At 58.7% G+C, this 22178-nt stretch overlaps 1 protein-coding gene across 5 annotated transcripts in view; it reads right to left on the bottom strand.

The window, feature by feature from the left end:
- Window positions 1–1513: 1513 nt before the first annotated feature.
- The window catches only part of EBF4 (EBF family member 4), an 80000-nt gene continuing 59335 nt past the window's right edge, over window positions 1514–22178 (bottom strand). For 4 of the 5 annotated variants that reach the window (XM_055133125.1, XM_055133126.1, XM_055133124.1 and 1 more), the window contains exons 8-18: window positions 10390–10471; window positions 9578–9695; window positions 9350–9483; window positions 9124–9250; window positions 7527–7615; window positions 7367–7432; window positions 7082–7259; window positions 6813–7001; window positions 3907–4104; window positions 2471–2546; window positions 1514–2274 (exon numbers count right to left, since the gene is read on the bottom strand). In XM_055133125.1, coding sequence (XP_054989100.1) covers window positions 2476–2546; window positions 3907–4104; window positions 6813–7001; window positions 7082–7259; window positions 7367–7432; window positions 7527–7615; window positions 9124–9250; window positions 9350–9483; window positions 9578–9695; window positions 10390–10471 — 1252 coding nt within the window. In that variant the 3' untranslated portion in view covers window positions 1514–2274; window positions 2471–2475. The remainder of the gene's footprint in view (window positions 2275–2470; window positions 2547–3906; window positions 4105–6812; window positions 7002–7081; window positions 7260–7366; window positions 7433–7526; window positions 7616–9123; window positions 9251–9349; window positions 9484–9577; window positions 9696–10389; window positions 10472–22178) is intronic. The other variant, XM_055133123.1, reaches the window with a different exon arrangement.

The following is a 22178-nucleotide window of genomic DNA, read 5'->3' as shown; positions in this document are numbered from 1 at the left end:
CTCGGCTCAGGGCTCCCCTCTGAGGCCCTCCCTTAATCTTCCTCACCTTCTGCAAGACCCTCATCTCCCAACAGAGTCCCCTGAGGGTGCCACAGCACTCACTCAGGGAGGCCAGGGTCTGTCCAGGGCGCCTGGTGTGTGACCCAGGAGCTCTGCCTGCTGTGTGCGATGCCCGTGGGGGCTTGAACAGAGTTGGGCGGCCCCTGGGGACAGATGCCACATCTTGTTTATGTCACCCAAGGCTCTTGACCGCCCCAGGTCCTTGAGCGTGAGTGACCACTGTCCACCTGCCTCCAGTACGGACTGGCGTTCTGCAGGAGCTTGGCCGGGGAGTAGGCCCTGCGGGAGGCCCAGGAAACAGCGCTGGCCGCCTGCGTCCCAGGTGAGATGGACCCCGGGTTCTGGCCGAGGACAGAGAAGGAAGTGGAGGCATCCCAGCCCCGCCCGCCTCTCTGCTGAATCTGTCCAGAGGCCTGCAGGCCGGGCCCGGGCTGGGGGAGGAGAAGGTGCTCAGAGGCCAGAGACAGAGTCCCCGAGACCACAGCTCAGGGGTGCCACCAGCATAGGAAAGGCCGCAGGGCTGGGCTCTGGGCCTGACAGAACGCCTCTGTGCTCTAGGCCAGTTTGTTTGTTTTCTTTAAAAAAAATTATTTACATTTTTTTTCTGGGTCACACCTGGCAGTGTTCAGAGCTTACTCCTGGCTCTACACTCAGGGATCCTGACCCCAGGGGGCCATAATGGGTGGTGGGGATGGAACCCTGGTCGGCCGTGTGCAAGGCAAGCGCCCTACCCGCCTACTATTACTCTGTCCCCTGGGGCAGCATGATTAAACCGGGGACCTTGTGGTCTCACTGTAGTCCCCTAAGATATTCCAAAGGGGGTATGAGTGGAAATTTCATAATGGGGCGGGGGGCACGCCCAAGATGTGATTCAACTGGAGGAGACGCAGGATGGAAACAAGGTTTGGGGTGGGGGTGGGGGGCCACCGCTGGAAGCAGTTTAGGAGTGCTGGGCTCGGGGGCTGACTCCGACTCAAACCGGGAGGTGGGGTGGTAGACTGTGGAAATAGCGGCTTCCTCCCCACCCCGGGCCCAATCTCTCAGCCCGAAGGTACCTCCCCTGGCAAGCAGGCAGGGGCGTTGAGCGTGGGAGGTTGGGGGCTCAGTGGGGGGGCCGGAGTCGGCCAGCCCCTCCCTCCGGCCTGAGAGAGGGCGTCAATGTTCTGTCCTGGGTCCCCATAAAGGCCTGACGACACTCATCTGGGTCCTGACAGCGGGAGGATGGGTCGGGGGATGGCTTGGGGTCAGCGGGAGACTTTCAGGACTGTCCCCCGGGGGCCTCAGCCCTCCCAGTACCCCGAGAGCAGACACTTGCTCCTGCCTGGCATGCGGGGGCTGTTGGGAAGCCTCCCCCCCCCCCCCGACGTTACCAGAAGGGTCCTGGGGGCAGGATGTGGAGAGGCGCCCTTGGGGAGGCGCCGCTGAGTCAAAGCAGAGCCAGAGGCCAGGGCCACCTGCATCTGTGTTTATTGTTCCGGTCACTCCAACCTCAGGAGAGCAGAGGGAAAGCCCCGGGGCGGCCGGCCCCAGCCCCTGCGCCAGCCAGAGTCCCGTGGAGGGGCACCAGAGTCCACGAGACACCCACTGGGCGGAGACCCACAATGCCATGGGCACAGCCCCCTCTTCTGCGTCCTGCAGGCTCCAAGTTCCCGCTGGGATTCATGATGCGGCAGGCAGGCGTGTTCGGGGCCCCCCCGAGGCAATGGGGGGCACTGGGCTCAGGTGCCCCTGGGAGCTCCTCGGGGGCCTGGGTGGGCTGCACCTGTGGATGCCACCTCTGCCCTGGGGAGACGCTGGGACGCGGGGCCAGACTCCGACAGTCCCTTCCGGGCCCCTCTCCCTGAGCTGTCCTTTCCCACCGTCTGTCCCGTCCGTACCAGTGCCCTGGGGGCAGTTGCCGGCACGGGCGCCTTTGGTCTGCGCCAGGTCCTTCGAATCCAGAGGAAGCCGCCAGGGAGGCCCCGCACCCCAGCACCTCCCGATGCTCTCCAGCAGAGAACACGGTGCTCAGTGCAAAGTGCTCGGGCTTCCGACCAGCCCCCAAAAGGGGGGGGCGAGAGAAGCCGGGGGGCTGGAGGGGGTCCTTCAGCGCGGGGAAGTAGGCCTCTGCTTGGCCCACAGCCCTGACCCTGCTCGTGTCTGTGCCGTCGTCCAGACATGGGTGTGTACCCCGGGGGGCCTCCAGTCCGGCCTTGGTGGGCCACACCTGCCAGCCTCGGGGAGAGAGGGAGGGAAGAAGGTTCTGGAGACAGCCTGGACGTGAGAAGACCACGTCCCTCCCCTTCTTCAGCTGGGGCCCAAGGCTGCCTTTCTGGATCCTGGGACGGGAGCCCTGGACCCCACCCCCCATCCCTCACCCCTCCCAGGCTTTGGGAGAAGATCACCTGCCCTCTGTTCCCCCAAGACCTACCACAATTACGAGTATGCCAGGCCCTGCAGCCCCCGGGCTGGAGAGTGGAATTTGTCAGAATCCTCAAAAGGCTGGTCTGTAGGGAAGAAGGGGAGGGGCCATGAGCCGCGTGACCCAGGGCCCCTGCCTGCCCCACCAGCGGGCAGTGCTCTCAAAAGCTGAGAAGGGCAGGCACGGGCCCAGTTGGGGCCCAGCTGGCCCTGCAGGCCAGGAGGAAGAGGCGGCCCTCAGCCCTTGAAGCTCCACGCCCTGCTCCCTGGACGGTCTGGGCACCTCTTCCCGGCCCTGCCTACTTCAGAGGGCCTGTCTGGGGGCAGGGGTGGGGGCCAGTATCCTGTCCAGGACAGAGAGGCGAGCGCTCTGCTACCAGGGGACCAGCCAAATGCAGACCTGTCCCCCAACCACCACCACGCCTGTCCCCAAAGTGGTTCTTTTTGTTTGGAGGCTACACTCAGAGGTGCTGGGGGGTTTTACTCCTGGCTGCGAGTGGGGGACCATGGCGAGTCGGAGATGGAACCCAGGCCTCCCTGTGCAAAGCACATGTGCGCGTGTCCATGTGCTGAGCTATTTTCTCAGCTCTGTTCACGTATTAAGCTTCAGAATCGCTGAGATAGAGGGAAAGTGTCCAGGGCCAGGGAACTGGCTCACAGGGGCAGAAAATAGGCGAAGGCTGCAAGTTCCATCCTTGGTAATGCACAGCCCCCCAGCACCGCCAGGGGGCCCTCGAGGCTCTGGAGCAATGCTGAAGACAGGGAGGACCAGGTTCAGGTCCCCAGCACTACAGATGGTTCCCTGAGCACAGACCCGGGAGTATGCCCCTAAAAAAGAGGCTGGAGAGATAGTGCGGGGGAAAGGGGCTTCTCTAGCATGTGGCTGACCGGGGTTTAACCCTCAGCCCCGCATATGACCCCCAGGGGCCCCGTCAGGAGTGATCCCTGAGCACGGAGCCAAGGATAAGCCCTGAGCATCGCTGAGTATGGCCCCAAACCCCACTGCTCCCCCAAGGAAAAAAATTTCCAAACTTGGTTGGTGTGCTGGTCCAGCTCCACTGCGAGCTTCTTCAACAAGCCCACCCTCAGAGGCATGAGCCCGGTTTGGACTCACTGTGCAGCCCGGGCTAGAGGGCCCTGGGAGCAGCGGGACACGCCCACCCCTGCACTAACGGCGCACGGCGAGGTGCGGCGCTACCCTTCGTGGACGCAGGGCGGCGCTGCAGCCCCGGGGCGCCCGCACTTGGGCACAACCGGAAGCGGCAGGTCTGCAGCCGGTCCATACCTCCCCTCCCTTTGGGCTTAAGTCTCCTGGGACTTCTTCCAGGGACTGGCCCAGAGTATCTGGGGTGGACCCCTCCCTCCCACACTTCGGGGTGTGAGCGTCCCCCAGGGAGCGCAGATGGGAGGTGGGTGGGGTGGACGCCCCGCCCAGTGCTCACTCACCGGCAAGGCCCTCTCCGTGGGCTCTGGGGCAGGCCTGGGGCGGGGAGCTGGGGGGCCGCAGCACCGGGGCGAAGGCGCTCCTCTGCTTCACCGCCGAGATCATGTTGACAGGCGAGAAGGAGAAGACGCTGGTGGTGGGGGCAGCGGCCGGGAGGGACATGGAGGAGGCAGCGGCCAGCGGGGGGCTAGAGGGCATGACTCCGGGGCGGGGCGGGCAGGGGCAGACGCAGCAGGGAAGGAGGTGGGAGACACAACAGGGAGACAGCACCAGAGTGAGCAACTGGGGGCGGGGGGGGTTGGGCAGGTGGAGGCGGGGGCCCAGGCACCAGGGGACTCTGAGGGTCCTGGAGAGACCCGCCCAGGGCAAGGGCTGGCGGTAAGCTGGGGCCTTCAGGCCAGCGCTTGCCTTTTAGGGGCCCCCTTTTCAGAGCTAGACATGACAGGATCCATTAAGTCAAAACAAAGGTGGGACCAGAACATCCCCCACAAGCTTCCTGGGAGGGGGCCCCCGAAGGAAAGTGCAGGGCAGGGTAGAAACTGCTGGGAACTGACAGCCCCGGGCAGGAGAGGCTAGTCCGGAATCAGGATTCAAAGCAGGTCAGGGTTGGGGGAGTCTGGGGGTGCACAAGGGCTTCCAGTCCTGGATCACAGCTCACACAAACTCAGTGACTCAGCTGTCGTCACACAGTAGTCCACAAATGGTGCCCGTGCACCGCTGACCGAGGCTGGACACCCCTTGTCTGCTGCCTTGGTTCTAACTGCTGGGGCTTGGGCCGGTCTGCAGGACAGTGGCCAGCCCAGAGGTGTGACCCTCTGACACGCTGGCTTAGCGCCCCCTTTTCTCCCACACTGCTGGCAGCCCCTGGGGGAGCCCCGCCCAGGGCATCTCTAGATCCCACCTCTGTCCATCTTCATCTGAACCGATTTCCTGCCTCTCCCTTCTAAAGACTAGTAAGGTTGTGCTGAGTGAGGTCCACACAGCGGAAGGGAGGGGTTCCTGAAACCGATGGCTTGAGACCACTTTAGCCTCAGGACGTCCCGCCCCCCCAACCCCAACTATCACTTTGACATGAGGATGCCCCAGTGCCCTGTGCTCTCCCTGCCCTGCCATCTCCCCTTGGGTAATGCTCATGCACTGCAGCTTCTTGCTGAGGCCCAGGGAGCTGGCAGTGGCTGGAAGCCAAGGACAGAGAACACGTCCTCGCTCCAGCTGGTGTGCCCCTGTGAACGCACATCCATAAGGCTGCACTTCACGGATGTCGCTGGGAGTCCGGGGTTGGCCCAGGACTGCTGGAGGAGGAAGCAAAGGATTGCGGGAGACCTGAACCGACACCCCAAACCTCTGGCAGGAACAAGCACTCAGGCATATCCTGGCAAACTCAAGGAGGGAAACCCCTAGTCTGCACCCCCGCCCTCGGCTCTGCCACAGGATGAGTGGGTGTGGGGGGCAGGATGGGGCCAGACATTATGAAACAGATGGACCCCAACTGATGCTGGAAGTGAGCTCAATCCCCGAGGGATTTTTTTTTTGCTTTTTTTGGGGGGACCCTACAGGGTGCCAGGGATTGAAGCCAGGTTGCTTGCGGGCAAGACAAGCACCCTACCCACTATACTCTCTCTCCGGCCCCTCCCTTCTAGAATTCTTTGATCCTCTGGCCAAATGGGGGTGGTCCCAATGGGTGGACCTCGGCACCCCAGGCGGAAGAGTGGGTGATTCCAGACTGCACCAGTGTCAAAAGTGGGGACGTGCAGAGAGAGTTGTGTGGAAACAGGAACAGTGCACTCCGGCCTAAGCAAAGGAACGATGGGTTTTCAGGGGATACGGGAGGAGCCTGCACAGATAATGGCATCGAGGCTTTGGGTCCCAGGAGGAGAGCCAGGCTCTTAGCTGCGGCAGAGAGAGCAATACTCAGGCTGTTGGCAAGGAGGCCCACAGGGGCAGAGATCAATCCTCAGCGATACTGACAATCCAGGGACAGTGCTGGGACTAAGGAAAAATCACTGCCAGCCAGGTTGAGGGCAGCCTCTGCATCCCGGATGCTGGCTCAGCAGCGCCCCCCAGGATGGGAAGTACAGCCCCGGACAATTGATAGGGCGAGCGGGGGCAGAGAGAGCCCCCAGCCAGAGGTCCTGCACCAAGGCAGTGTTTTATAAATGACTGCTGGGATGCTAAACCCAAGGCGTGGGTCCGCAGGCTGTTCTGAAACTTGGGTATAAAAAAGGAAGAACTTGAGGGTAGGGCAAAATGCCCAAAGAATAATAAGGCTTTTTTTTTTTAATCCATCCAGTTGCTAGCTGCGCACCCCCAAGCGTCAGCGAGTCGGGGTTTCTAAGTCAGACAGTCCTGAACTGTGTGCATTCAGGTCTGAGAACAGTCCTAAGCAGGGGTTGATACCGGATCCTTTCCACCAAGAGAAAACGGAACGCCAAGGAAGTGATTCGCTGAATGTCCGCTAGTGCCTGATGTGGACACGCAAACCCTAACCCCAGATGAGTGACCACCCAGAATTCGCACCCCGTGGCCCCAGAGAGCGGTGAGTTCACAGCTCCCTCCCGGGAATTTCTCTCTCTGGGGCCCCGTGGACAAGCGTTCTTTCCTAGAGCTTCCGGCAGGGGGCGCCAGACTCCTCCGGAAACCGTTGCGGTTCTCCCGGGTTCAGCTCCACGTGGCCCCGTCGGGGGCTCAAAGCATGTGCACGGGGCAGGGTCGGGAAAAGGCCTCCAGGTGCCAGCTGCCCGCGCCGCAGCGGCACGGAGAGGAGAGCGGCGTCACGCACACGCCCGGAGCAGGGCTGGCGGCCCCGGGAAGCCTCCTCCCCGCGGGGCTGGCGGCGGGTTCGAGGGCGCAGCCCCGTTCTGCGGCCCAGGGACCCCGGCCCCTCCCTCGGCGGGCAGCGGACACTCACTGGCGAAGGGCGACGTGGCCGTGGAGCCGTTGAGGAAGCTAGGGGAGCCGGGCACCCCGAGGCCGGCCACTCCCGGGGTCCCGTAGCCGCCGAGGCCGGCTCCGAGGCCGCTGCCGTAGCTGCTCTGCTGCGAGCCGGGGCTGGGCGCGAAGCCGCGGGGGGACGCGCTGCTGCAGCTGCGCGCGTAGCCTGCGGGGAGAGCGGCGGTCAGCGGCGGTCAGCGGCACCCGCCGGCCGCGCGGGTGTGTGTGGGGGGCGGCGTCCTGCACCTGGCTCGGGGCCCGGCGTGGCGTCCCCGACGGCGATGGCCAGCGGGCTGCTGAAGGCGTTGATGCCCACGACGGCGGGGTGCGGGTGGCTCGGGGCCAGGGGTCCCAGCGGCGCGGGAGCACGGGGGGCGCTGTACAGGGCCTCGGCCACGTCCGCCGCGCGCTTCAGCAGCAGCTCCTGCCGAGACAAGGGCGGCGGGCGGCCGGGCAGCGGGGCACGGAGGGGCGGCGGGGCACGGCCGGGCAGCGGCGCGCGGGCACCCGGGCAGCGCAGTGGCGCCCTACCTGGTTGCTGCTGGGGACTCCGTACAGCGCCTCGGCCAGGTCGGCCGCCCGCTTCAGCAGCACCTCCTGGGGGTGAGGGAGAGGAGAGACAGCGGGACGGAGGGGCAGCCCTCGGGGGCGGGCGCCCCCTCTGCACCCCCACGGAGCCCCGCCTGAGTACCTTAGGCAGCCTCTCGGGATCCCCGGGGTGTCTGGGTATGACTTTCTGTAGTCTCTGGAATCCGTAGTCGATCGTCGGCTCATTCAGGGCTGGGGAGACGGTGGCGTTTGCAGGACACCCTCACCCGGCGCGGGGGCAAAGCCGGCAGAGCCCCTGCACCCAGCCTGCCCCGCCCCACCCAGGGACGCTCACAGACGCCCTCTCCTTCTCCTCTCTGCTCATCCACTCCACAGAGATTTCCACTATGCGTGGAGCCCCCCATGCCCCCCCCAGCACTGCACGACCCCAGATCCCACTCCATTCCAGAGGACACGCTGTGCACATATTTGGGGCGGTGGCCAGGGCAGAAGGGTTTGTCTGCATTTGGTCTTACTAGAGTGCATTTCTTGTTATAAAAGAAATTTAAAACAGGCCAGAGAGCTAGCACAGTGGGTAGTGTTCTTGCCTGGCATTCCACATGGTCCCCTGAGCACAGAGACATGAGTAATCCCTGAGCACCTTGGGGTCTGGCCCCCAAATCCAAAACATCCAAAGAAACCAAAAACTTGATACTCCACATATCATAGGATGGGTGGAATCATCAGAGCCTGCCCGTTAGCGGTGGGCCGTGTCCAGGACTCTTGGGAACACACAGTCACATCCTTCCCAGGGTACGAGATGCCTCCTCTCCTCCCATCTCCCCCTCTCCCCCCTTCGATCCTCCTTGTATTCCCCCCTCTGTCCTCCCCGACTCCTCCCTGTTTCCTCCTTTCATCCTTCCTATCTCCCCCTTTCTGACCTCCCCGACTCCCCCCTTCTCCCTGTATCCCCCCTCCTGACTTCCCCATCTTCCCCCTTCCGTCCTCTCTCTCCCCCTTCCCATCCTCCCCATCCTCCCCATCTCCCCCCCCCCCCGTCCCAACCTCCCTACTTCCTCTGGGATCCAGCCCGGGCCCAGCTAACTCAGGCACCTTCTGCACCATCTCGGGGACTTTGTGCCTCTCTTTGCCGCTCTTGGCCTCTCGGGCCGCCGCGCCCCCTCTCCATCTCCTTCCCCGGGACCCCCAGTCTCCCTCTCCGGGGGGCCCAGCCGAGCCCACACTCCATCCCAGCGGTTACCGCGCCACCCCCCCCCCCGTTCACCCCCTTCGCTGTCTGAGCGGTCAGGTGGCGTGCAGGCACGGGGAGACGCGGGGAGCGTGGACTGGGCTCGTTCGGGGCACAGAGGCGGAGCGGATCCCCGGCCGTTTCTAAGGAACCGGGTGGGCGCCTCTGCCCCGCACGCAGGCGAGTGGCCGGGCCTCGGCTCTGCGCTGCGCTTCTCCCCGCCTCCAGCAGGGGGCGTGCGCGACTGGCGCGCGGACTCGGGCCGGGAGACTCAGCCGAGCGCGCGCGCGCACGCACGCAGGGGCCCCGGCCCGAGCGGGGAGCCGCCCCGTCTAGGTGTGCCAGACCGCGTGGGGGACCTGAGAAGGTAGGCCAGTGGGGGTCCTGGAGTGCACGTTAGAGGAGCAGCCACTTGGGGTGGGCGTGGCCACTCTGCAGTTTGGGGTGACTCGCCCCGCACACCTGCACCTGGTGTTCCCGCCAAGAACCCCGGGTCCCCCTAACTCCTTACCAGTGTAGACAAAGCGTCCCGGTGCTCCCTTGCAGAACTGCTTGGACTTGTAGGAGAGGGTCACCTCCACCACCCCGGGGATGTGCCGCGGGGGCGTCTGCACCCGGATGGCGTGAGGTGTGATGAGCTGCCAGGGAGAGCGCGGGTCGGGTTCCTGCACTGCGCGCGCGCGGAGGGGCGGCCCGGGCTCCCAGGGAGGCGGGCAGGGGTGGGGTGGGGGGCCCACCTCGCTCCACACGAGCACGTTCCCGAACACGACCTGAAGCCCGTCGAAGAAGTTGTCCCCGATGACAATGACAGTGGCGCCGCCCGTGGTCCAGCCCTCCCCGGGGCTGATGGCCTTGATGCAGGGGGTGGCCGCTGGGAGGCAGGAGAGGAGCCGGGTCAGCGGCGCGCGCCCAGGTGGGGACCCGGGGGTGGGGCCTGGACTGGGGCTGGACTCGGGGATCCTGACCTTCCGAGGGGTCCAGGCGGCGTGCCCTGCGGCCGTGCTTGGAGTTGTTGTGCACGAACATGTTGTCGGACACGGCCAGCACGTGCCCGTCCACGCTCACTGTCGTGGACACCACCACCTGCGGGGAGAGCCAAGGCCAGCCTGCCCGGGGCCCCGATGCGGGGAACCTGCCGCTGGAGACCAGTGACTGCCACTTGGAATTCAGGGTCATGGCCCAGGAAGGGCTCCAGTTCTCCAAGACTGAGCTGGGGGGAAGGTGGCCGACAGGACAGCTGGGTCCTGGGTCGAGTCAACCACAGCCCCTCTACCTCTAGGAACTGACTTCCCAGAAGCTGGAAAAAGATCAGGCCTGAAGCTCTGTGGGAACAGAGGCCACTGGTTCCCACCACACCCCCAGGCTGCATCCCTGGGGCTCCTAGTGGAACCGAGAGTGTGGATGAGGGGGACAGCATCAGCCCAAGAGCCCATCAGGGGGAGCCCCCCACCCCCTTCCCTGGGAGGGTGCGCAGGTTCGGGATGTGCTAAGGGCAGCTGCTCTCGGCTTCACGCTATGCAAATGAGCTGGGTCGTTAATCATGTAAAAATGTCACAATTAGCATCTCCTTAAGTGGGGCTCTAATGAAGCCTCCCTTGGCAGCCAGCATAAGTTGAGATGGAGCTCCCCACCCCCAGCAGGCACAGGACTTGGAGCACCCCGGCAGGGCAGATCTCTGCCCCGGGGAGCCTCTCCCAGGGTGCCAGGGTCCCAGCATCCAACCTGCCGCACTAGCTCGGGGCAGGTTCGCAGGGGGAGCCCCCCCACCCAGACCCACCTGGAAGCGCCGCATGTCTCGGGGATTCCCCGCGTTCTTGAGGCAATTCTGGTTGCATTTGAGGAAGAACTTGAGGAAGAACCTGAAACAGTGGTTGGAGGGCTCAGCGGTGTTCTCCGAAGAGCCAACCCCTCTGGGCCTCTGGCGTGCACACACAGGAAAACATCCCGGCTGCCCCCAGAAGCCGCACAGAGGGGACCTGACAGACCCGTGTCCCCGGGTCTGGAGTATCAGCACACGCCAACCCATCACACAGTGCTCACTTGTCCCACCAAGTGTATCTGCTGAAGTTGCGAGATCTATTTGTCCTGGTTCGTCTCCTATACACACCTGAGTGCCGACTGCTCAGAACTCACACTGCACTTCACTCAGGCTCGCCTGCTCGCCCCACTCCATGGCTATTGGTCACAGTCTCTGTCCATCACACATGGAGCCCACCCCCAGAGTGGACCTGTCACACGAGACAGACTCATCGCCCAGCGTCCCCCACCCCCCACCCCGTGCAGACACAGTATATCTAGGTAGGCACACTGGTGAGCCCTTCTACTCTATGACAACAAACTGTGTATCCCACACACGGGCACAGCCTTCCCAGAGGCGTGTAGTAAAAACTGCACACACAGCCGACTCCCGCCAGCTACAGGTCCTTCCCGCCCTGTGTGGCCCACGCCCAGCCTACAGGCCATGGGCATGGGAAGAGTGTGGGAATGCATCCTAGGGTGTCGTAGCTGAGCACCCCAAACACAGCCCTTGCTAAAACTAGCGTCACCACCCGGAGCAGGTCCTACGTTCTCCTTTATAGCAGATTCTACACCACAGCCCCACCGCCAACACGGCAGATCCTGCTCACACATAACAGACTACATTCACCTCCATCACACACACAAAACCCATGCGTGGGTTTGACAGGCACCTCTCTGCACATTTGCGCACAAACACATGGTCCCCCCCCCCCGCACCCCCTCTCCTGCCCGATACCTTCTATTTCATGCACGGGTATTGGGAATGTACAGTGATACTTCTGCCTCTTTTTTTTGGGGGGGGCACACTCCTGGAAGCTCTTGGGGCCACAGGGATATACCCGTGCAGCTGTGGTGTGGGATGGGAGGCTGGCCTGGGGATCGAACCCGGGGCCTCTGAGCTCTCCCTGCTAGAGTCTCCCACATCCCTGGCCTGCCTTAGGCTGCTTTCCAGACCAACACGAGAGCGCTGGGTCTTCCGGTCTTTCCTGCCGGGCGGTGGGGAACATGTCCCTCCCACCCCACCCCACCCCATGCTCCAGGAGGTGACTGGGGACTCTCTGTGGACTCAGGAAACTGTCACTGAAGTACCTGGCCCCTGAGAGCGGTCTGTGCATCTGGGGAGGTCCCTTTCCAACCACTGGGTGTAGCGCCGCAGTCTGTGGGGGGTGCTGCCCCCTTTCTGACCTGTCCTAGGGGGCAGCTCCCTAACACGCATCCTGCTCGCTTTTGAAACCCCCCTTTAGAATCCCTTGAGCCCATCAGAGTTGCCTCCCAAGCCCACCAACATGGAATTCCGGTTTAGGGAAGCTTTATTTGGTGGTGGCAGCGGTGGGGTCACGGGGCCACACCTGGTGATGCTCAGGGCTGACTCTTGGCTCTCTGCTCAGGGGTCCAGAGGATGGTTTGGTGCGAGGGACCAAGCTGGGGCTGGCCCTGTGCATGGGAAGCGCCCTTTCCACGGTCCTGTCTTTCTAGCCCGCTAGGGAAGACTTCATCAGGGGGCAGAGTCTAGTCTCCAAAGGGGAAGGCCCTCAGTGCTGGGGCTAGGGGGTGGCTATCACCCCGGGAGGTAGACATGTGTATCCTCACCGGGCCCTACCTGACCCCTCAGCACCTGTTATATTCCACACACAGTGGGTGTCCCCGCGGGACTCCCACTCGTCCCTTTCCATCGAGACAATTGGGTAGCGCAAGGACCACAACGGGAGCATGCCGACACGCCGCACCCCTAACAGGACACCCCCTCCCGCACACACACAGTGTCCTATATGCTCTCTAGGTCTGGCCCAGGCAGGGACACCTTCAATTCGCTGCAACAGAACGCCTGTACTGTGCGGACACCCCTCTTGTCCCACACTACATGCCACTGGAATGACTCCCAAGCCCCTCCAAGACACCCCACAATGTCCCTGGGCCCACTGCCATCCCCTCAAGCATGTCCCACTGAACATGTGCTATAGATCCTAGACACTACACACAGTTCACTGACGTTCCAGATAAGGTGCTCAGTCCTTTAGAAGGTGCTAGAAGGACAGACACGAGGACGGAACACAGCCCCCCGTTTGCTTAGATGCATGCTAAGCTTTGGGTGTCAGTGTAGGGGTGCCTCAAAGGTGACAATGCCCCCAGCAGAGCCACACACATGTCTGTCACATCTGACCCCACTCCCAAATCTACAGCCGAGAGGAACTGTGGCTGGGCTGAAGGGGGGGGGTCCACAGGGTGGGGCTCTGGGTCCCCCACAGCCTCGAGCTCCGAATCCTTCCTCATCTCTGAGCTTGTAGAGATGCCTCAACGACAGACTTTATATTTATTTTTAATTTTCCGGCTTGGGGGCCACACCAGGTGGTGCTCAGGGCTTACCGCCAGCTCTGTGCTGAGGGAGAGATCCTGGGCGTCGGACCCGGGTCAGCAGCGTGCCCAGGTGCAAAGCAAGCGCCTTATTTGCTATACTATCTCTCTGGCTCAGGGACACTTTTTTTTTGGGGGGGGAAGGGCACACTGAGCCGAGCTCAGGGCTTCCTCCTGGCTCTGCACTCGGGGAGCACTTCTGGTGGGGCTCTGCAGTGCCAGGGATGGGGTCTGGGTTGGCCATGTGCAAGGCGGGCACTTCACCTGCTGTGCTGCTCCAGCCCCTAAGGGTCGGACTTTATTTGATTGTTGGTTAGTTTGGGGGCCGCAACCAGCTGTGCTCAGGGGCAATTCCTGGCTCTGTGCTCTGGAGTGACCCCTGTGGTGCTCAGGAGATGCTGTGAGATGCAGGGACGGGGCTTTAACCCTTGCGCTCTCCCTCCAGCCCTTGGAACAGCCTTTGCTGCAAACCTCCTCGGCCTGTTATTTCCTGCAGGGTTTGCTCCCCCACCCCCACCCCCGGGAGCTCCTCTCAGGGGTCCCTTCCACTGCCCTTGCTCAGCAAGTCTCCCCACCCTTCCCTTCCCAGGGCGCATTTGTCCGAGGCCTCCACACCAACTCCCACTCCCAGTCTGACCAGTCTTTCCTGGCTGCCCCGTGGCCAGAGAGCCCTAGGTGCCACGGTCACCTCCACTGAGGCAGGCTCACCCCAAGACATCTAGTCTTCAAGCAGGTGGGCATTTCCCGTGGCAGCACGTAAGACCCTCCTTGGAGGTAATGAGGGCCAGTGCCCTTTCCTGTCTCTGAGCCACAAGCACATTTTTCCAAAGTGGGTCATACTGCCCCCTATTGGGGAGCTGGAATGACAACCAGGGTGGGAACCTCCGGGGTTGCTAAGTGATTTGGTGAGGTGTGGGGAGGGCTGTGCACACCCACATTGCTCTCCTGGCTCTGCACTCAGAGATCACTCCTGGCGATGCTCAGGGGACCATATGGGATGCCGGGGATCGAACCGGGTTGGCCGTATGCGAGGCAAGTGCCTACCTTACTGTACTATCATTCTGGCTGTCAGCCACTGACTTCTGATGCCCCCATGGCACTGCTTCCTTCTCACCCAGGGCCTGTGGGTGCCCCCCCCCCAGGCTGCTTCTAGCTGCTCACACACGGGGTCAGAAGTGGCGTCAATGCCAACACTCCAAGGTGGAGGTCATGCAGAAAGGTGACAGTCAGCCTGGAAGTGTGGCACCAGACAAGCCGCTTGAGTGTCCCCTGGAGACGGGATTTGCTAGAGAGGCAGCTTCTCAGGTCCGCCTGGACTTGCTGAGTCAGACACTCTTGGGGGTTTTCCAGAAGCCTCATAGGCAATCCTCAGCAAAGATGGGGCGACCTCTGTGTTCCAGCCGCACTCCCTAAGAGCAGCCTTCAGCCCCTCGGGGCTGCCACTGAGTGCTTCAAATGTCTCCATTGCAATTCGAAATGTAAAACATGCATCAGATTCCAGAGACTTAGAAAAAATGGATGTTGCAAATTTGCTTTGCACACAGCTGGCCTGGGTTCGATCCTTGGCACCCCATAGGGCCCCCTGAGCACCACCACTTCCTGAGCCAAGATTAAGGCTTGAACACCACTGGGTACGACCCCAAAACAGAACAAAAAAAAAAGATGATCTCTTTAGTAATATTTAAAAACTCAGTTACTGGGAGCTGGAGCGGTAGCACAGCGGGTAGGGCGTTTGCCTTGCACGCAGCCAACCCAGGTTCGATCCTCGGCATCCCATAGGGTCCCCTGAGCACCACCAGGAGTAATTCCTGAGTGCAGGGCCAGGAGTAAACCCTGTGCATCGCCGGGTGTGACCCAAAAAGAAAACAAACAAACTCAGTTACATGGAGGTAGGAGAGGGAAGCTTGTACAGTGACGAGGAAACACGAGCCTGTGGTAGAATCGGTGTTGGAACATCGTATGTCTAAACCCCAACTATGGAGAGCTATGGAAATCATGGTGCTTTCACAAAACACAACGAAGGGGGAAAAAACTTAATTACAAGTTGAAATGATAACAGTTTTGATGTGCTAGGTTGAATCATTAATATAGCCACCATTAATTTTACCAATTTATTTTAATTAAGAAAATTATTTTGGTTTATTTGGGGAGGGGGCTTCTGAACAGTGCTCAGGGGCACTCAGAAGCTACTGCTGGCAATACTTGGCTCACTGGACCGGGCAGTTCAATGCTAGGGCCTGAGGATATGGTGCTATGTGGGCCCCGCACTGCCGGGGACCACCATGGCCACCCCAGGGCACTCAGGGGCCTCCAGGTTTCCCCCCAGTGCAGCTCGAGAGTCATTTGGTGCCAGGGTCTGGATTTGGGTTTCCTGATCTCTGTGTTATCTCTCTGGATTCTCTTTTATTTTTTTTTTCTTTTTGGGTTACACCCGGCGATGCACAGGGGTTACTCCTGGCTCATGCACTCAGGAATCACTCCTGGCAGTGCTCGGGGGACCATATGGGATGCTGGGAATCGAACCCGGGTTGGCTGCATGCAAGGCAAACGCCCTACCCACTGTGCTATCTCACCAGACCCCATGTTTTAACTTTTCAAAGTGTAACTACTAGGAAATTAAATATTACATATGTATGGGGGTGTGGTTTGGGCCACACCCAGCAGTGCTCAGGGATCACTCCTGGCAGTGCTCAGGGACCCATGTGTGGTGCTGTGGATCCAAGTGGGGCCAGTCAGATTCAGGCCAAGTGCTTTACCCCGTACTCTCTTTGGCCCCTACATAGGTACTTTTTGTTTACTTTTATTTCAGAGCCACACCTGGCAGTATCAGTGGTTACTCCTGGCTCTGCACTCAAGAATCACTCGTGATGTGCTCAGGGGACCATTCGGAGTGCTAAGCGTCAAACCTGGGTCCGCTGCATGTAACGCAAGTACCCTACTTGCTCTTCTATCTCGCAGGCCCCAGTACTTCTAAAAAATAAATAAATAACATTACACATGTGACTTACATTATATTTGTATCGGGCAATCTTCTAGGCTATGAAGGTAGCAGGGCCTCCTAAGGGTTATTCCATTTTTCATGGCAGAGAGGGATTCTGGCCTACACAATCCTGGGGTCTGGCCCCAGTAGGCGGGAAAGACACAAATGCTTCTGTCAGATGCCTGTATCCGCCTGCTTGGGTGGTCTCAAAAGATATTATGGATATCCAAATGACCCTGATTGAAAAACAAAATTCTCCATCACTGCTCTCTGGGAAAGTAGCAGACTCATTTACTGTGAACCGAGGCCTGACTCTTGCTAAGTCAGGTGCTAATTTGCAGAAAGTGGATAAGAAACAAATGGTCTTGGGAACTGCAATTTTTTCTGTTAAGTAAAGAATCCAGCTTTAAAGGTGAACATTCCACGGGGGGCTGGAGAGACAGTCTAGTGGGTAAGGTGCTCACTTTGCTCACAGCTGACTCTGGCTCGATCCCCAGCATCCCAAATGGTCCCTGAGCATTGCCAAAGTGATCCCTGAGTGCACAGCCAGGAGTAATCCCCGAACAACACCAAGTAGAAGAAAACAGTTTATTGTGCTACAAATATCCACTTGCTCTAAGCCTACCAGACTCCCTCATGTGTTGATCACTCCTGGATCACTCCCTCATGTGTTTTTCATATCCGTTTCTTCTCCCTTCCTTCCTGGAAAGAGCCTGATGTAATGGGCAAAAATGAGGCCAAGGCCCTGGGCCTGGGCTGCCTTACAGGAGCCTGAGGCGGGAGTGGCTCCTTTCTGGAGGGTTCTGAAGGGCCGCTTGACACCAGGAGAGCATTTTATCTCAAGCCAGGAGGTACCAGGAGGGAGGCAGGCATGGGGGTTCTTCCTGAGCAGTTCCCTTCCCTTCCTGGGGCTACAAAGGAGGAGGGGATTAAACTGAGCTTCCTCTAGTCTGGGGGAAGCAAGGCAAGGCTGACCCCACAGTCTGGCTGACCCCCTCACAGAGGTGAGCGCTTCTGGACGTCCCATCGGACAAGACCTGTGCCCCATGCCATCCAAACTGTCGCAGTGAGGCTCCCTGAGAATATGGTACCCAACTCTGGGCATCACAGAAAGTGGGGCGAGGGAAAGATGACGTCCCAGGAGCTACACTGAGAATGAAGACTACACCAGGAATGCAAGCGCGAGTTGGACATGGAGAACGAGGCAAAGTCGATTTAAAAAGTGATCTGGCAACATGGACAGTATCATTTTAAGTAAAATGAGTCAGAAAGAGAGGGACAGGCACAGGAAGATTGCACTCATCTGTGGAATATAAAGTAACAGAATGGGAGACTAACACCCAAGAGTGGTAGAGATAAGGACAGGGAGGTCTGCTCCATGGCTTGGAAACTGGCCTCACATGCTGGGGGAAAAGGCAGCTCAGATAGGGAAGGGACCACCAAGTAAAGGATGTTGGGAGGACCCATTCGGGTTGAAAGATGCGTGCCGCTGGTTGAACTCTACAAGAAGAAAACATCCAACCCCATCAAAAAATGGGGCGAAGAAATGAACAGAAACTTTACCAAGGAAGAAATACGAATGGCCAAAAGGCACATGAAAAAGTGCTCTGCATCACTAATCATCAGAGAGATGCAGATCAAAACAACTTTGAGATACCACCTCACACCACAGAGACTAGCACACATCCAAAAGAACAAAAGCAACTGCTGTTGGAGAGGATGTGGGGAGAAAGGGACCCTTCTTCACTGCTGGTGGGAATGCCGACTGGTTCAGCCCTTCTGGAAAACAATTTGGACGACTCTCAAAAAATTAGATATTGAATTCCCATTTGACCCAGCAATACCACTGCTGGGAATATATCCCAGAGAGGCAAAAAAGTACAATCGAAACAACATCTGCACATGTATGTTCATCGCAGCACTGTTTACAATAGCCAGAATCTGGAAAAAACCCGAATGCCCCAGAACGGATGACTGGTTGAGGAAACTTTGGTACATCTATACAATGGAATACTATGCAGCTGTTAGAAAAAAGGAGGTCAAGAATTTTGTAGTCAAGTGGATGGGCATGAAAAGTTTCATGCTGAGTGAAATGAGTCAGAAAGAGAGAGACAGACATAGAAAGATTGCACTCATCTATGGTATATAGAATAACAGAGTGGGAGACTAACACCCAAGAACTGTAGAAATAAGTACCAGGAGGTTGACTCCATGGCTTCGAGGCTGGCCTCACGTTCCGGGGAAAGGTCAACTCAGAGAAGCGATCACCAACTACATTGTAATCGAAGGCCATGTGGGGGAAGGGAGTTGCGGGCTGAATGAGGGCTAGAGACTGAGCACAGCGGCCACTCAACACCTTTATTGCAAACCACAACAGCTAATTAGAGAGAGAGAACAGAAGGGAATGCCTTGCCACAGTGGCAGGGTGGGGTGGGGGGGAGATGGGATTGGGGAGGGTGGGAGGGACACTGGGTTTACGGGTGGTGGAGAATGGGCACTGGTGAAGGGATGGGTTCCAAACTTTGTATGAGGGAAGTATAAGCACAAAAGTGTATAAATCTGTAACTGTACCCTCACGGTGATTCTCTAATTAAAAATAAATAATTTAAAAAAAAAAAAAAAGAAAAAGAAAGATGCGTGCTGAAAGTAGACTATGGACCGAACATGATGGCCGCTCAATACCTACCTCTACTGCAAACCACAATACCCAAAAGGAGAGAGGGAGCAAAAGGGAATGCCCTGTCACAGTGGCGGGGCGGGGTGGAGGGGACGAGGTGGGGGTGGTGGGAGTGATGCTGGGAACATTGGTGGTGGAAAATGGGCACTGGTGGAGGGATGGGCACTCAATCATTGTATGACTGAAACGCAAGCATGAAAGTTTGTAAGCCTGTTACTGTACCTCACGGTGATTCACTAATAATAATTTAAAAAAAAGAATAAGAAAAAAAAAAGTGATCCGGGGGCTGGAGGGATAATACAGGGATTAAGGTGCTCACTTTGTATGGGGCCAACCGGGATTCAATTCCTGGCACTACACAGTTCCTTGAACACTGCAAGGAATGTTCTAAGCACAGAGCTAGGAGAAAACCCTGAGTGGGACTGTGAGCCTAGCACAGCGGTGAGGGTGTTCACCTTGCACACAAGCAATCCAGGTGCAATCCCCAGCATCCTATGATCCCCCAAGATCACCAGCAGTGATTCCTGAGGGCAGAGCCGGGAGAAAGCCTTGAGTATTGCCAGGTGTGGTCCAAAAACAGACAAAAAAACAAAAGTCCTGGGAACCACTAAATGTGGCCCCAAAATACACACACACACACAGACACACACACAGACACACACACACAGACACACACAGACACACACACACACACACACACACGAGATCAGAGTTCTAGAAAGCCCTTGACCAGTACTGGATACTCTGCAGTGCTAGCCCTTGCATTACGTGCCTACGCCCCTCCTAGTCCTGAGGCAGTGTCCTCATCAAGCCGGGGAGAAGCAAGAGAAAGCTGCAGTGTCAAAGCCAAGGTCGAGACAGGAGGACTGGAGCGATAGATAGCACGGCGGGAGGGCACTGGCCTTGCCCACGGCCAGCCCAGTTCTATCCCTGGCATCCCATATGGTCCCCCAAGCACTGCCAGGAGCGATTCCTGAGTGCAAAGCCAGGAGTAAGTCCTGAGCATCGCCAGGTATGACCCCAAACAAAACAAAAGTTGTGACAGGAACTTGGACTTTAAGAACCACTGAGTCATGAGTGTCTGAGTCCATCCCTGCCCTCCTGTGAGGCTGGCACAGTCTCTGCAGCAAACCTCCGTCAGAGCTTCTCGGAGACTCGGGCCCTATGGGTGCCGGGCTCTAAGATTCCTGAGGTCAGCAGTGGGCCAGAGGGAGGGATGGCGCAATAGACAGGGGCATCTGGTTTGCATGCAGGAGGCCCAGTTGGCTCCCCTGAATGGCCCCCCGAGCAACACCTGGTGGCTCCCTGAGCACCAAGTGGGGGCCGATCCTGACACTGTTGGGTGTGGCCCCCCCAAGCCAAATAAGTAAAAAGACAAGTTACTTAGAATGAGTCAAGAGTTCATCATTAGGGGCTGGAGCAACAGCACAGAGGGTAGGCATTTGCCTTGCACGCGGCCGACCTGGGTTCGATTCCCAGCATCCCATATGGTCCCTTGAGGAGTACACCGTCAGGAGTAATTACTGAGTGCAGAGCCAGGAGTAAACCCTGTGCATCACCAGGTGTGACCCAAAAAGGAAAAGAAAGAAAAAAAAAGTTCATCATTAGCGGGTCAGGGGCTTGCCTCCAGCAACTATCGGGCCTGATTAGAGGCCAGGTTAAACACCACATGGCCCACCGCAGTGGCCACATAGAGCCTGTTCACCTGTTCCTGGGCCTTGCACTTCCCACACTTAAGACGTGTCTGCAATTGAGTTTCCTCCTTCCCCTAGAATGCAGAGGCTGGGGCTGGAGCAATAGTACAGCGGGTAGGGCGTTTGCCTTGCATGCGGCCGACCCGGGTTCAATCCACGGCATTCCATATGGTCCCCCAAGCACTGCCAGGAATAACTCCTGAGTGCAGAGTCAGGAGTAACCCCTAAGCTTTCCTGGGTGTGACCGCCAAAAGTAAAAAAATAAATAAATAGATCAAAATAAATAAGGTGTGTTGAGAGAGAGAGAGAGAGAGAGAGAGAGAGAGAGAGAGAGAGAGAGAGAGAGAGAGAGAGAGAGAGAGAGAGAGAGAGAGATGCTGTGCTCATCAAAGGCAGATTCCAACCCAAGATGCAGGGCCCAGTCGGTGCCGACTCAAGCAAGGGCAGTCAGCTGACTTCCTCGTCACTCTCAGGCGCCACACTGTAGCGGGAGAGGAGCACCCAGGCTCAGCAGGGGCCAGAGAGATGACACAGAGGGCAGGGAGCTTGCCTTGCATGCGGCTGACTTAAGTTTGATCCCCGGCAATCCCATATGGTCACCCAGGCCCCAGCGGGAGTAATTCCTAAGCAGAGTCAGGAGTGAGCCCTGGACACTGCCCGGTGTGGTCCAAAAACCAAAAATTAAATAAATAAATAAACAAACAAATAAATAAATAAATATTGAACAAAGGGCAGAAAAACACGTAGAAGGTGGGTGGGCGTCCACCATCATTTTTGGCCTCCCTGGGGTGGACAGCAGCGAGGTCTGGGGGCAGGACTCACACTGTGGGTTGGTGCCCAGCTGGATGCCCCTCACCCCAGAGCAGAGAAAGATGCCCTGCGGTGCCCCCTCACAACAGGCTGGCATCAGCAGCTATGGGTGGGCTCCTCCCTCCCCTTCAAGGATTAAGCACCCCTCGCCCTGCCCAGCCCATCTCCCTCAGACCATCTCCGCCCTGTTCTCCCGCCTGCTGCCTGCCTCCCGGAACTCCCCCTCACCAGCACCTCCCCTCTCCGACTCTGCCTCTAGGAATCACCCCCTCAGAAAGCAGAGTGATCCCCTGTTGTTTCCCCTCTCAGCATCCCCCGTGAGCCTGCCTGAGAGCTGACGCAAGGCTCCCACTTGCAAAAAGCTGCCGGTACTGGCAGGAGCTGGACGGGGCCCAGGGTAACACAGAAGCAAGAAAGCTGACGGGGAAACCACCATCGCTCCTCAGCAGGACTTTCCCTGCACTGATATTCCTCCCCTGACACGGGGCGGAGGGGACTAGAAACTGAATTTCACTTTTCACGGCCCTTTCGTTCCTTAAATGAACATAGCTGGGCAGTCACATGTGGTGTGCGGCTGGCACGGAGGGCAGGATTGGACCTAAAAAGGGCAAGACGAGGCAGGGGTGGGGCAGTAGGAGCAGCAGAGGTGGGGCAGGGCCTCATGAGGGCAAACTTGGAGCCAAGGGGGGGAATAAGCCTATAGCCCTGATGCCAACCAAGTTCAAATTAACATGGCAGGGTTTTTTACCCCCTTCCTGCTTCTAGCCACAACCAGCAGTGCTCAGGGCTTACTCCTGGCTCTGTGCTCAGGGATCACTCCTGGCAGGGCTTGAGAGGACCATATGGGGATGGAACGTGGCTCTTCCATGTGCAAGGTAAACACCCTACCCATGGCTGACTCAAGTTTGATCCCCGGCATCCCATGTGGTCCCCCAAGCCCCACCAGGAGTGATTCCTGAGCACGGAGCCAGGAGTAAGCCCTGAGCACTGTTGGATGTGGTCCCAAAACCAGAAGGTTCAAAAAAAAAAAAAAA

This window comes from Sorex araneus, chromosome 3 (assembly GCF_027595985.1).
Source record: "Sorex araneus isolate mSorAra2 chromosome 3, mSorAra2.pri, whole genome shotgun sequence".
In the NCBI taxonomy this organism is placed as follows: Eukaryota; Metazoa; Chordata; class Mammalia; order Eulipotyphla; family Soricidae; genus Sorex; species Sorex araneus.
The sequence above is the reverse complement of the archived record's forward strand: the minus strand, read 5'-3'. Positions and strand labels throughout refer to the sequence as shown.